The sequence below is a fragment of the Ambystoma mexicanum genome, chromosome 12 (genome assembly GCF_040938575.1).
Source record: "Ambystoma mexicanum isolate Mex_15411 chromosome 12, UKY_AmexF1_1, whole genome shotgun sequence".
In the NCBI taxonomy this organism is placed as follows: domain Eukaryota; kingdom Metazoa; phylum Chordata; class Amphibia; order Caudata; family Ambystomatidae; genus Ambystoma; species Ambystoma mexicanum.
In genome coordinates, this window is record NC_090936.1 from 18909218 (window position 1) to 18924568 (window position 15351).

The 15351-nt window shown below is 45.1% G+C and overlaps 1 protein-coding gene across 2 annotated transcripts in view; it reads left to right on the forward strand.

Annotated features, from left to right (window-relative positions):
- DMTF1 (cyclin D binding myb like transcription factor 1) overlaps positions 1 to 15351 on the forward strand; it is a 106593-nt gene that overhangs the window by 62393 nt on the left and 28849 nt on the right. For both annotated transcript variants that reach the window (XM_069627827.1, XM_069627828.1), the window contains exons 12-14: positions 390 to 602; positions 6400 to 6482; positions 14353 to 14511. In XM_069627827.1, the coding sequence (XP_069483928.1) occupies positions 390 to 602; positions 6400 to 6482; positions 14353 to 14511 (455 nt within the window). The remainder of the gene's footprint in view (positions 1 to 389; positions 603 to 6399; positions 6483 to 14352; positions 14512 to 15351) is intronic.

Below are 15351 nucleotides of genomic sequence, written 5' to 3' on the forward strand. Positions count from 1 at the left end.
ACCAACACACTCAGGTGGTACAACCTTATTCTAAGAGTGGAGTCTTGTACTGTCTCAGTTGAATGGTGGTACTAAGCCCTTGGACTTCAGAAACACTGTCCTAACCGTCTGAACATGTGAGCATCAGGTTACCTGCAGATGGGTGTCAAAGACACACTATTTCCACTGTGTAAACATTGATCATGTAATCCTTTCTGATTACATTTTCCCACTTGATTGTCCCGTGCCCTCTCAGAATCAAGCGACAAAGTGTGGTTTGCACTGAATTGAAATCTGACAAGGAACATGTGAGGTTGGGGATGGATTTTATTGCTGCAGCTATGGGAATCTGGTGCACAGTAATGTTTTTCCACCTTGCAGGTTAACAGAATTGCTTTTTGCCCCTTTAGTGCTTATAAAAGGACTGCGACATTTGCACGAAACCCAGAATCAGCTTTCAGGTCAATTGGCTTCAGAGAAAAAACTTGGAACTGGATTCTACACTAATTCAAATGCGGGGGTCCAGCATGTACAGATTCGCCTGACGCGCTTGGACGAGAATTCTGTTTTCCCCCAGAGTCCCATGGGAGCCCTGCAAATTCCAGTGCAGATTACTCACGTTTGTAAGTACTCTAAAACAATACAGGTGAATCTGGTAGCGCTATCAAATTCCTCGACTGTTCGAGCTGGTGATCAGTTATAGGCACTTGTTCCGAGTACTGCACAAATACATCCATGTTATGCGGTATACTGAGGTAAAAGATAACTAGTTTCCCATCACTGTGCCTTTGCATTATTAAATCTCACTCATGTTGAATATGTTTGGGTTTGTTCCTTTTTGTATTTCTTGCACCAAATGCTAAAGAATCCACCAAGCTGTTAGGCGTGTGTGGTTTTTCATTTCAAATGTATTTTTTCTCATTATTTAAAGAATGCATGATTTAGACATTTGGCACTGAGCTCTGAGTATATAGAATTGGGCCTCAAAGCCGTTCCTGAATTTGATATAGTTAGTTAAGATTTTCATATTTATGATAAACCTTCCTGACCTGTGCCAACCCCAGAACTTTTAGCTTGGACTCGGTAACTATCTTACCTTGTCCCTGGGTGAAGGAGACCCTTTCTCACCTAGTCTTTTACTCTTTTTATGTCTCTCCATAGTGTGTGGCTGAAGTTCTAGTTTCCTACAACTTTTGAGCTTAAGCCGTGTTGCCCCCTCCCCCCGTTAAGGTCCCGTACATGTACTTGGTGAACTACTATTCCAGAGTAGTAATTTTCATCCCTTTTACATGTTGTATAAATCAGCCAGGACACCACACCTTATGTGGATTGCTGGAGGATTTCTTACTTACCTGGTAACATTTTGTTACAATTGCAAGTTTCCTTGAATGGCTGATGGCAGTTAACTAATTTAATTACTTTTTTAGTCTTCATTACTCGCAGGCTGTTAATTCAGCCTCATTAAAGAAGAGAAGCCCCACCATTTTTTCCTCTGCTTTGGAGGAAGGTTTTTTAAAGTACTTACCAGTTTGTGAATGATTTGTTGACCTTTGTTTTATTCCTCTATTCTACCTTTTACACCTAACTCAGTATTGCTTTAAATGTACCAGTGATAAACCCATGTCCACAGTGTCCTCGCTATTTAAGCCACATGAAGGTGTAGGGGAGTGTCTGTGCCATCCCCACTGGGTATCAGCTGATTTAGAGAAACAGTGTGTATTATAAGTGTTTATATATATATTGCTCCCTTCTGAAGAAGGCTTATACAACTGACTGTGATATAAATTAATAATTGTTTTGTCAAGAAACCTTAAGATTAAGTGTTTATTTGAATAACTGCTACTGTGAAACTCTGTGTCACAACATAACTGCTCACATTGACCCCTCTTGAGATAAGCCTGGCTGCTCAGCCACACTACCAACCTGTGTAGTTCAGACTTATACCAAAGGTTGGGTCCCTATTGCCAGGAGGTCAAGGGTATTGTAGTGCACCCAAATGGTACTGCATACAATCTTGCCTAACGGCTCGTAAAAAGTAAACCGCTGCCACCAGCCAATTAAAGTATGATAGTGTAACAAAAATATCACATGAGAAGTGGGATAAGGAATTACTAAGTAACCCCCCAGCACTCCACATGGAGTGACGTGTGCTGGTCCCACAAAGAAAAAGGTATATAAGACCGGGATCATCTTACTATTCTTGGGGACGGTAGTTCACCCAATAAAATGTAATTAAACATTCAGAGAAGTCCAAGGGACCTCTTAGTGGCACTGCACCTAAGGTGCTGTGTGTCACTATACGAAAAGCACATGCCTATGGAGTGTGTCAGACTCCATAAAACAGTGAAACACAACAGTCCTAGTCAGGAAAAATACATGAGAGAGTGGGGAAAAAGGTCCCACTCACTCGGGAGGAAAAAATCACAAGCCCCAAGTCCAGCAAAAGAGCTTGGGGTCTCTAAGGTTGAATGGAATTGGCACAGGAATGACAATTCTCCCGCACCAAAAAAGGAGACGGATAACCCGTTCAATCTTCTTCACTTCCTGCAGTCTCATGCTCTGATGAGGCGCTCTGGGCGAGTTGGATCGGATCCCGGGAGCCTCCTACGGTTTCAGCAAAGGTCTGGACGGATTCAGCCTTTCCACGACGATGCACTCTAAATGGGCAGCAGGTCTCCTCGTATTGGGGTTCTGAAGCTCTAGAAACTCGTAGGACCTCGGGAGATGGCTAGTTTCAAAGTTCATCTTGGGAGTGGTTGTTTCCAACAGCCAAAGGGAAGGAGTCATCCTCTTCGGAGATCCTCTGTCGCACAGAAAACAGAGTCAGGACAGCAGTGGTCGCTTTACGGTCTGCAGGTGCCTCTGGTCGTCTTATTCGGTTACTTCAGTTTCCAGTGGTTGACTTTTTCACTCCAGAAACTTCACCTTTCATACAGTTCCAGCACACACTCCTCTGCAATCTCTCTAAGCATTTTACAGAAAGGGGTGTTTGGCAGTCCAATCAGGACAGCCAGACGCCCTGTGGGAGCTGGACCTATTCAGGCGCTCTGGCAGACAAAAGGCACAGGGGTGGAAGACTCCTCCCCCACTTCCTGCCTGCCCAGACACTCTGGAGCCTAGGCGGGGATACCCAAGGGTTCCCACCAAAAGCACAACACACACACAGACCGCCCCCTCCCAGAACGGTAGAAGAAGCAGCAAGTTAACAACTAACAAGGAAGACCTTAAAACGGACTTCAGAAGGGGACACAATCTACAACCACGCTAGTAATGATGAAAAAAGAAGGGAGGCCCCAAGTTGGTACTTGAGTGCCCCTATTGTGCACTACCGGGGCTATGGACATAGTCTGCGGTATGAAAAATACACAATAGTTGGTAGAACACATCCACTGCCACCAGTCCTAACTAGGCGATTGTCTATGTGACAAAACAAGTCACAGGAGCAGAGAGAAGGGTTACTAGGTATCACTTTGGCACACCATTGAAGGTGGTGTGTGCCAATCTCAGACTATAGAGTTTCTGGAGAGATGCAAAGGATCTCTCTATTGTTAAGAACTGTAGTTACTTGAGGATACAGACAAATAATCTTAAAGGCGGGCTTAAGGGTCCCCCGCAACACTGCCCATAAGGAGCTGTGTACTGCAGTTGTAAAAACACAGATGCCTTTAAGAGCTATTGCGCAGACAGACTCCATAGTACAGGTAGAGTACAAAGAATAGAGTTCCAAAAGACAGAGCCCAGAAGAATGAATGAGTGGAAAAAGGCTCCACCCATTCAGGATTGAAAGAGAATTTCCAGAAGTCCAGCAAAAAGTGCTGGGGGTCTCACTAGGAGAGGGGATGAAGCATAACAATCCTTAACATTCTAGATAAAGTTGCAACAAGCTAGCTGCAAAAATATATCGACTAGGATTCAGAGAGGCCCATGGCACAGAATCTGCCCTACTAGACCTCCAGAACAAAATGTTGGGTATAATGGACAAAGGCAAATCAGGACTACTAATCCTGCTAGTCCTCTCGGCAGCTTGATCTGCTAGATCATCAGAAGATCTGAGAGACCCTAGAGAAGTCAGGCAATTGTTCACCAGAGGCCCTTGAATGGATAGCCTCCTTCCTGGGAAATAGGAGCTCCAGGATCCAATGGGGGGGACCACACATCGGCCTCCTAGCAGGTAGATTGTGGTGTCCCCCAAGGAGCCAGCTTTTTACCGCTGCTATTTAACATTTATATGCGTTGTCTCCTCACCCTTCTGACTAACATGGGCATATATTCCACAAACTTCGCAGGTGATACGCAGTTGGTATTAGAACTAACTGGCTTCCACACCACGGACAATAGTAGGCTTGACTCGGTCTACAACTCCATTGAGGCATGGATGAAGACCAACTGGATGTGCCTCAATGGAGGGAAAACTGAACTCATGGTGTTTGGTTCCCCTCAAGCACAATTAGATCCAGTTTATGCAACCTTTAATATTAAAACTCACCAGTGAGCATCTCAGAAAAAATGAGCACTCTAATTTCTCAATTTTTATCTCATGCAGGCCTCCCTGGGAGCAGAAGCACAGGTGGCATACCTCGCTGTTCCTGTACAGCTCTGCAGATCTTTGTGTTCCTGGGCCTCAGGTGTGGGAAGAAGAGGGAGGACGTCTGGGGACTCCTGCACTGCAATGGGAAGGTCGGCGGCAGCAATGGGCAAATTTCAATTCAGCTGCACTAAGCGGTTTCAGCTCCTTGCGTGTATAGCAAATTTCAACACTCCGGTTCTCGGATACCACTTCAGACTTTCCTCTCATCTGGCATCCAGCACTCAGTTGAGGTGGCTCAGGCTTGGTCAGTCCTGCTTCAGGAAAGTCCAGAGGATCTTCCTGGAGTTCGGGGTCCGACTTAAAAGAGATGCACTCTATCTGGTGTTCCCCTCCCGAGCACTTCGGTTCCTGCAGCAGCAATGGAAGTACACCCAGCTCCGAGCACCTCCCTCGCTTCCTGCTCTCGCCAGACGCTCTGGAGCAAGAGTCTGGCTTCACTCGTGAATCCTGACAAAGACAAAATGAACAAAGGGACCAAACCCGGTTTGGCACGCAGAGTAAATCTCAAGAAGGACCTTTCCAACAAGAAATGGCAAAAAAACAAGACCGTTACCATTTTGACAAAATGGGCACTCATGGGTGCCTTAATGCAGCTCCGAACGCAGCCCGCGGTAAAAACACACAATGGTAGTAAAAAGTAAACCACTGCCACCAGACATTAATTTTAGAAACGGTAACATAAAAATGCCACATGAGAAACTAGACAAGGGGGATACTAAGTAATCCCTCCAGCACCCTATGTTAAGATGGTGTGTGCTGGGTCTAGAAAGTTACAAAACGTAAGTAAAGTCAATTTCACTTCACTGCTCTTGGAAACAGTAGTTTCACCAAGCGAAGGTATTTAGATCTTTGGGAAATCTAAGAGACTTCCCTATGTCACTGCACTGAAGGTGCTGTGTGACACAATGTAAAGATGATGCCTATGGAGTTTGTCAAATCACAGTAAAATACATGAGAGAGTGGGGAAAAAGGTCTCTCTCTCCAGGTTAGAAATTAAAAAGTCCTAAAGTCTAGCAAAAGAGCTGGGGGGGGGGGGGTCTCTAAGGCAGAGAGGAATTAGCACATTTCTGAGAATTCTCCCTAACATTACCATTACTGCAGAATAGAGCTCACTCCAAGGAATCATAGAAGGCTATGTTTGGAAAGGTAGTGGGTGGGATTGGCCATAGGGAGTACTATGGCTTTGCGTGGAAATTGGGCAAGTAAATAACCAAATAACATCCATAGGCTATTTAGCCCTCATTACAACATCCCATCTATCTGCACTCCAATGCTGTACTTCCAGCTTATAGCCAAAACTACAAATGGTTGCAATTCTCCACCTCTTAAAGAGTGAAGAGGCACTTTCTTTGAATGTGAGACTTCCCTTTGCCTGTTTTAAGTCTTGGGTCCTCATCAGGAGTCTGGCGTTATCCCAGCGGTAATACTGCCGGGATACCGCCAGCACAAATATTGTTTCCGCTACTTGGTCCGGCACTATTGCCACTGGAGGTAAAACTCCAACTTAGCGCCTGACCCATGATTGGGCCCACCCTTAAATGCGGCGGTAATAGCGTTACCGCCACATGCAAGGGCTGAGGCCTTAGTTTCCACCTTACAGACCAATCCTAATTGCATCTATTTATTTTCCCAATGCATCTGGAATATCAGATGTATGTCAGCTGCAAACAAGCATCAGCAACTTGCTAGATCTTCTGCGGTGACACTTGCATTTCATCACATCAAGGCGCTTATGAGTGCACTGAAAGGGCAAAATGCATATCTCACATTATTCTATTCTAATGTGAGCTAGGCTGGATTTTAATTGTAGTATTTACCGGTTTCTCTTGCAGCTTCTACAGATTCTCCCTGTGCTGGTGATTCGGACGCAATAACGCTGAATAGCAGTACGCTGCAGACCTTCGAGCTCCTTCCCGTGAGTAATGGTGACATTGCAACATCATTTCCATGCTTTCAATTTCAACATGATTTACAAAATGCAACTGCTCTGCACCAAAGCAGTGTTGCTGCAAATGCTGCATCTTTCTGTTCTTGAAAGCCACACAATGATTGCATGCACAACTTCTCTTCATATTCGTACACGCAGTTCCATCTTTAAATAAGCACTGTTGTCACATGGAACAAGTTTCTTACCTGGAACTATTGTTCTCCAGCATGGGTCTGGCGTGGATTCACATGCTCATGAATATTCAACATTGTCAGATTGGGACTCATCGGTATAGAAAAAACAGTTTCACTTTCGCTTTAAAACTGCATTCCTCCTCTAAATGAATCACTGTCTGTTAGGGATAATTCTCAATTTTGTGTTAATTCCCTTCTACCTAAGAGACCCCCAGTTATTTTGCTGGACTTTAGCACTTTTTATCCTAGAGAGTGAGACCTTTTTCCCACTCTCTCATGCATTTTTATTTGATTTGAACCCAGTGTTTCTTTTGGTGTTGGAGTCTGATAAACTCCATAGCCATCATGTTTTTTGTATTGTGACACAGCACGCTCAGGGCAGTGTCGCAGAGAAATCCTTTTGGATTTCTGCTAAGGTTTAAATACCTTCTATTGGATAAACTACTGTTTCCAAGAGTAGTAACGTGAAATTGGCTTTACTTACCTTTTTTCTTTTTGTAGACCGAGCACACACTACCTTACATAGTGCTGAAAGGGTTATTTAGTATCCCTTTGTCTACCTTTCTATCCTTTCTATAATAAATGGCTGGTGGCAGTGGTTTACTTTTTCCTACCATTGTGCCTTTTTACCGCAGGCTGCATTCGCAGCTGCAGTATTGCACCCATGGGTGCCCATTTTGTCATAATGGCCCCGGTTTTCTTTTTTCGCCATTTCTTGTTGGAAAGGTCCTTCTTGAGATTTACTCTGCGTGCCGAACCAGGTTTTCTCTTTGGCGGGATTCACTGGTGAAGCCCGCCTCTGGCTCCAGCATGTCTGTCAGGGCAGGAAGTGAGGGATGTTCCCGAAACTCCCTGTGCTTAGTCTCCTTGGTTACAGGAATGCACCTAAAGGTGATTGGCAGGCTGGCTGGCTGTCCTTGGAGGACAACCACCCTGTTGTGTGAGTAACAGCTAGGCTGCAAATGAATGGTAGAGACCTGAATAAAAGGTAAGGTCTTTTGCAAGGAAGGCAGAGGCAACCACTGGACGAAGGTACCAAAGACGAAACTGGAAGAGAAGCTTGCTGCACCCTCCTGGACCGTTGATTTGCTTGGTGAAGCCCTGCTGCAGTGCTGAAGCTCCGAATTCGCCTTGACTAGAGAAGCTCTGCAAAGGGCGACTTCTCCCCTTGGGTTGGTGGGACCAATCGACCCCAAGACACACTCATCTGGAAATCCTTGTGGAGCTGGCTGTACTTGAATTGCTGCTGTAGGAACAGATTGCCAGGGAGAGGAACACCAGAATCGAGTTTTTTGCCTTTGTCGGACCCGATATTCAGGAAGATCCTCCGGACTCCCATGAAGCAGGACGGACCAAGCCTGAGCCGCCTCAACAGAGTGCTGGACACTAGATGAAAGGAAAGTCTGTAAGGATCCGAGAACCGCAGTGGTGGTATTTGCGAGAAGCTGAAACCGCAAAGTGCTGGTGATCTGAAGTTTGCCCATTGCTGCCGCCGACCTTCAATTCGTAGTGCAGGAGTCCCCAGACATCCTCCCTCTTGTCCCCAAGAATGAGGCCCAGGAACAACAGAATCTGCAGACCTACAACTGGAACAGAAGCCAGCTGGAACCAACTTCTTCAGACCTAAGGTACTGTAAAACTAAGAGGTACTTACCTCTTGTTGTGTAGCCTTGTTAGCTCTCAGTTGAGACTTGTCTTGGTTACTTTTGCAGAGTTGCTTGCAGCTTTGCCCCTCACAAGCCTCCCAGCTTGTGTCCCAACAGTGATTTAATATTCTACTAAGATTTCTAAAACATTGTGCAAGACATGTACTTACCTTTTTAAAGAAGTGCTTCAGCTCCCCTAGACTTTGCTCAATTGACATTGGCTGTCCTGGCTCCCTGAAAGACTCTTCTATCCTCTGACTTTGTAGCCCTCAATAAAAGTCACACATTCTATAACTTGTGTATCTGGCAAAGGGTTAATTTACTTTGCATTGGGGGGGGGGGGGTGGTTCAAAAGTACTTACCTGCTTCAGAATATTTGTGTAACCTTTTGCTTTATTTCCAGTATTGGTCTAAATGTGCCAGTGATAGATCATTGTCCACAGTGTCCTAGTTATTTGTCACCTCAGGGTGTAGGAAGTGTGTGTTTGCCATCCCAAATGAGTATCTGCTGATTTATTGAAACTGAGAGGGTGTATTTTGAAGTATATTTTGTTACATATATTGCTCCCTTCTAAAGAAGGCTTATTCAACTGACTGTTAAATTAATAATGAGTGCAAGAGTTATTATCCAAAGATAATTGTCACTGTGAAACTCTGTTACAACCCTACAGCTCACATTAACCCCTCTTGAGATGAGCCTGGCTGCTCAGTCACTGTTAGGTAGAATTATCAGAAATGTGCTAATTCCCTTCTACTTTAGAGACCCCCAACTCTTTTTGCTGGACTTTCAATTTCTAACCTGGAGAGAGTGAGAGCGTTTCCACGCTCTCTCATGTATGTTTCTGTGATTTGGAAACTGTGTTTCTTTTGACTTTGGAGTTTGACAAACTCCATAGGCATCATCTTACGTTGTGACACATAGCACCTTCAGTGCAGTGACACAGGAAAATCTCTTAGATTTCCTGAAGGTTTTAAATACCTTCTCTTGGTCAAACTACTGTTTCCAAGAGCAGTAAAGTGAAACTGACTTTAGTTCCATTTTGTAACTTTCTAGACACAGCACACTATCTTACAATAGGGTGCTGGAGGGGTTACTTAGTATCCCCTGTGTCTAGTTTCTCATGTAACATTTTTATGTTAGCCTTTCTACAATTACTGGCTTGTGGCAGTGGTTTACTTTTTACTACCATTGTGTGTTTTTACCGGGGCTGCAATCACAGCTGCAGTAAGGCACCCATGCCATTTCTTGTTGGAAAGGTCCTTCTTGAGATTTACTCTGCGCGCCAAACCAGGTTTGGTCCCCTTGCTCGTTTTGTCTATGGCAGGATTCACGATTGAAGCCCGCCTCTGGCTCCAGCGTGTCTGGCAGGAAGTGAAGGAGGTGCCCGAAACTCCCTGTGCTTAGTCTCCTTGGTTACAGGAATGCACTCAAGGGTGATTGGCTGGAGGACAGCCACCCTGCTGTGTGATTGACAGCTAGGTTGCGAATGAATGGGAGAAACTTGCATAAAAGGTGAGGCTTTTTGGCTTGGTGGGCAGAGTCGACCACTGGACGAAGGAATCCGAAGAAGGGCCTGGAAGAGAAGTCTGCTGCAACTCCTGGACCGCTGGTTTGCCCGGTGAAGCCCTGCTGCTGTGCTGAAGCTCCGAATTTGCCTCAACTAGAGAACACCTGCAAAGGACGACTTCTTCCCTTCGGTTGGTGGGACCAATCGACCCCAAGACGAGCTCATCTGGAAATCCTCTCAAAGCTGGCTGTACTTCCATTGTTGCTGCAGGAACCGAAGTGCCTGAGAGAAGAACACCAGAATCGAGTGAGTGTCTTTAAGTCGGACCCGAGCTCCAGGAAGGTCTTCCCGACTCACAGAAAGCAGGACTGACCATGCCGGAGTTAACTCAACAGAGTGCTGGACCCCAGATGCGAGGAAAGTCCACAGTGGTATCAGAGAGACCGCGGTGGCGCTATTTGCTATAGACGCGAGGAGCTGAAACCGCGAAGTGCAGCTGAGCTGAAGTTTGCCCTTTGCTGCCGCTGACCTTCCCATTGTAGTGCAGGAGTGCCCAGACGTCATCCCTCTTTTGCCCACAACTGAGGCCCAAGAACAAGAGGATCTGCAGACCTAGACAGGAACAGAAGCCAGCTGGAACCATTTCTTCTAACCAAAGGTACTCTCAAACTAAGGGGACTTGCCTTTTGTTGTGTAGTGTTGCTTGTTCTCAGTTGGAACTTGTCTTGGTTGCTTTTGCAGAGTTGCTTGCAGCTTTGCCCCTTACAAGCCTCCCAGCTTGTGGCCATACAGTGATTCTATTTTTCTACAAAGACTTTTAAAACATTGTGCAAGACTTGTTCTTACCTGCAAGAAGTGCTTCAGCTCACCTAGACTTTTGCTCAATTAACGTTGGTTGGCCTGACTCCCTGAAAGACTCCTCTTACCTCTGAATTTGTGCTTTACCTTTCCTCCAGGAAAGGGTTCATTTACTTTGCATTGGCAGTTCAAAAGAACTTACCTGCTTCAGAATATTTGTTTAACCTCTGTTTTATTCCAATACCTTTTTTCTTTGACACCAACTCAGTTTTGCTCTAAATGTACCAGTGATATATTAACGTCCACAGTGTCCTAATTATTTAAGTCGCCTCAGGGTGTAGGAAACATCTGTGTGCCATCCCTAATGGGTACTGATTTAGAGAAACTAAGTCTGTGTATTTTGAAGTGTATTTGTGTGTTGCTTTTATATTGCTCCCTTCTGAAGAAGGCTTATATAAATGACTGTTGAATAAATTAATAATTGTTTAATCAAGAAACCTTAAGTGTAAGAATTTGAGTACTTGTCACTGTGAATCTCTGTGTAAAAACACTACCGCTCACATTGACCCCTCTTGAGCTAAGCCTGGCTGCTCACCCACACTACCAACCTGTGTAGTATAGACTTATACCAAAGGTTGGGTTCCTATTGCCAGGAGATCAAGGTTGCTGTAGTCTCCCAAAGGGTACTGCACACAATCTTGCCTAACAGTTCACCTGCTCTGCTAGGCTTATAAAGTAAAGAGCATGGGGATCTGAAAAAAACTAAGCACAGCCCATGTTGACACAGTAGGTGGATGCACATTCTCAACCACTAATTCCCACAGTACGTACGATCGATGGAGCTGGTTTGGTGGGAGCGATCATTCGACAAGTAATCGCGACTGCAACAGTCTCTTCACCGGCATCTCCAGTAAGCTTCTAGAACATCTTCAAGTAGCACAAAACGCTGCCATCTGTGTCCTATAGTGCTCGCTAAAGAGACCATGGTTCTCATGCAAGTGATTTACAGTGAACGTCACCGGAATAGATTGTGGCTGCAGCCTGTGTCTTACAGTGCTCGCTAAACGAGACCCTGGTCCTCATGCAAGTGATTTACAGTGAACGTCACCGGAATAGATTGTGGCTGCAGCCTGTGTCTTCCATGGTCCTCATGCAAGTGATTTACAGTGAACGTCACCGGAATAGATTGTGGCTGCAGCCTGTGTCTTACAGTGCTCGCTAAACGAGACCATGGTCCTCATGCAAGTGATTTACAGTGAACGTCACCGGAATAGATTGTGGCTGCAGCCTGTGAATACAGTTGGTGGCATGGCATATATTGGATTTTTTCATGTTACCCTAGAGAATCACCTATACATTGTATTGATATATATATTTACTTTTTTATGGTACTCCATCGTTTCACCCCGTGCATTATTTTGGGCTCCCTCATACACTCTGTCACTCGTGCCAATTTAGGGATATATTTATGCCTCCCCGCTACAAATATCACCAATGTGACCAACCATAAACCCTTAGGAATCCTCTGTCCCTTCAAGAGCTATCCACCACCCCAGCACGAAAAGCTGCTGCCACTGGCGATATGTCTTTTTATCATGGTATCTCGACCGTTTACTTGTATCACATTACAAGTTCATTGGTAATAAATTAGTTGCTCGCCCTTTGTTACAGCCATTTGCTTACATCAGCAGGCACGTAAAGCATGGTAAACAAAGATGCCTGATGGAGAGGAAGCGTCAGAAAAGGTTCCCATTGATGAGTCGGAAGTTGGGCAGGCGGTGGAGTGGGACAAAAACGACTGGCTGTAAAAGAGTAATCTCCTTCCCAGCAACGGTGCGATAAGTGGTGCTCTAAACTCTTAAGAGTAATAAATACAAAATATGGGTACAGAGGGCTAGACGGTACTGTGAGGAGGTAAAGAGCAGCTAACCAAGAGGCTACGATAGGATGGGAATAGAGGTGGGGTGGCGGCAGAGGTATCAACAGCAGATGTTGATGTGTGTTGGGTAGAAATGTCACTTTTTACATGATGATGATGAAGCCCATGTCCCTTTTTGTGGCCTTTCTAGGTTTTGAACTTTATTCTTCCTCTCATCCAGGCTTAATGCAAAGTGAGGGTACCTCTGCCTTTGTGCTTAGCATAAGAATCCTTATAACTCCTATGGCAAGGGTACCCCCATAGTGTCTCAGAGAGGGTACCCTCTACTCTTTCGGTAATTGTAATTGGTTATTTATAACACACTTAATACCCAGAGGTTTCTAAGCACGGACCCGGGGATCGAACCTGTGTTGCTTCACGTCATCTTGCTTCCAAGTCAAGTGTGTTGCCCCTGAGCTATCCTCCAGAGACCCAATGATGTAGCTAGACTAGTGGTGGCTTTTCCCTTCTACAAAATGGCTTCCAGCTTGGTGTACCATTTTTCCTGGGTCAGGTCCATTTTGAACCCCTCCTCCAGGAAGTGGGGAGAACTGGATCACACTTCCTACGTGAAGGCTCTGTCTCCCAGGAGCTCCTTTGCAGATATTACCCATAGAAAACTCTCCACCCCATCTAGACTGGAGTTTCTTCATCCCAGGACATCGGGCAAGCACCTTGGTTCCATCTTTCCCCAACTTGGACATTTCTGAGCACTGTACATCCCTTTGTTTTGCAACTGCACCATTGAACGCTCCTCCCAGTCCATCTTCTCTCTCTCTCTCTCTCTCTCTCTCTCTCTCTCTCTCTCTCTCTCTCGTGTATATCTTCAAGAAACGAGATGGAGGATCTATGCATTGCAGACTATTGCCGACCGCAGCTGTTTTGGCTTTCTGTTCCTCTGGTTTGGACTCTCAACCTTGAAGATGCCTACTGTTCATTAATCGTTCTTCCCTAGGGTCTCGACACCCACCCCACAGTGCTGTGTCATTGTTAGAATGCTTAGTGTTTGCCAAACCATGTGCACAGTGACCGCCACAAAACTGCTTGCTGTAGGACTCCTTGGACCCTTGCTCTCCCCGACTGTCGGGCACAACTGGCAAGTCTTTATCTAGAGCAGTTCAGGCTGAATTCTTAGGAGGCTGAGGTAATGCATACAGTACACACTTTTCACAAATACCAAATGAGAGAATGTCCACACACTATATTTTTATACAAATATAATCTTTAGACAAGGCTCGGTTGCTTGAGGACCACTATGGGGTGATGTGCACTGTAAAAAAAAAAGGCAAATAAAATAGAAAAAAGGTAAGAGATAAAACACTATTAAACAGACATGCAATGCTGTATCAGAGTTGCATCCTCGGGTGGGCCTCAGATTGGACTGTGTAGGGGAATATGGTGTGGTGCAACAGTCAGGAGAAAACAAAAGTACATGGCCTCTCGCCATCACAGGTGTTCTTAAGGCATGGTTCAGGGATTTGATGTTTTCTAATGATACGAACAACATTAAAAGTTCAGATTAAAATGTATGCATTCCCTGGCTGTCGTCAGCTGGGGCTTTATAGTTTATGTATAACTATCTCTGTGGGAAACGATGGCGTTTGAGATCCTTCCCCAAGAGTAGTCTAATTCCAGCTTAATGATCTTGCTTGGCCGCACTGAACTATTCGCACATTAGGTTTTGTTTATCTTGTATGAGTTGTTAATGCAAGTGCTTCGATAGTCCTCATAAAATGGATGGATGTATGCTCCCTGCTTATAATAACTTTAACAATGAAGTATTTTTATGTTCAGTCTTTCCATCTGCAGCCAACTACAACACCAGGCACTTTTTTACTTCAGACGAGCTCAAACCAAGGCATTCCATTAACGCTGACCTCCAGCCCAACCATGGGTTTGGCCGCCACTGCTTCTCCAGCCTCTCAGGATCAGATCTTGGTTCATTCCTTATCTGTGAGTATGTAATATGCTTCTGTCGTGATGGCAGTCACCCTGGTTTTCTCTAAAACGTGGATCTGTAAACCCCACTTCATTGTAAAATCTTTTTACGTGAACAAAGGGTACCTTCATCGGCCCTTCTAGTCGCAACGTGGTGGTCTGCCATCGCAATGTTGTTAGATACTGGGGTTTAGGTGCACCAATAAAACAAATAGTCCCATTCATTGAAAAAAGGGCATTCAAAAGGTAGCCCCCACATTAGGAGTGCAGAAGGGGACAAGGGAGAACCAGCAAGGAAACCAACTCTCAAACAACCAGGGTGTGATGGAAATAGCCTGAGGTTTGGAACTAGCTTCAAGGCAAGGAATTGCACCACAAAACATAAAATAGTGCCTTTTATTAGATATCAGTCCTTTTCATGCTTTTCCAGGCCTTATTCTGCCTTGCTAAACTCCCTTATGCAATATTCTGGTACGCCCCCACACTATGCTATTGCGCAAACTCATAGCCTGCAATTTTTTAGTTAATTAGCTGTGGTCTCCCTTCCAACGGTCATGGACACCTCACAGATACACGTCTACAACAGCTCTGCTCAGCCTAACAAGATACAATGTGGCATGACACACGCCACACAGTAGCAACTAACATAGCAAAACACACCACGTTGTAACTGCAGCATTACCATGCTGAAAAGTGCAGGTATGGCATGGTCTACTACAGTGTGCCCCCAAATACATAACACCAAGAGTCTTCCGAAATGGCAGATGGTGCTTTGTACAAGGCCACTTCACATTTCAGTCCGAGATCCACTACATCCTGGCCAACTCTGTTATTCCTCAAGATGTCTGAAATACA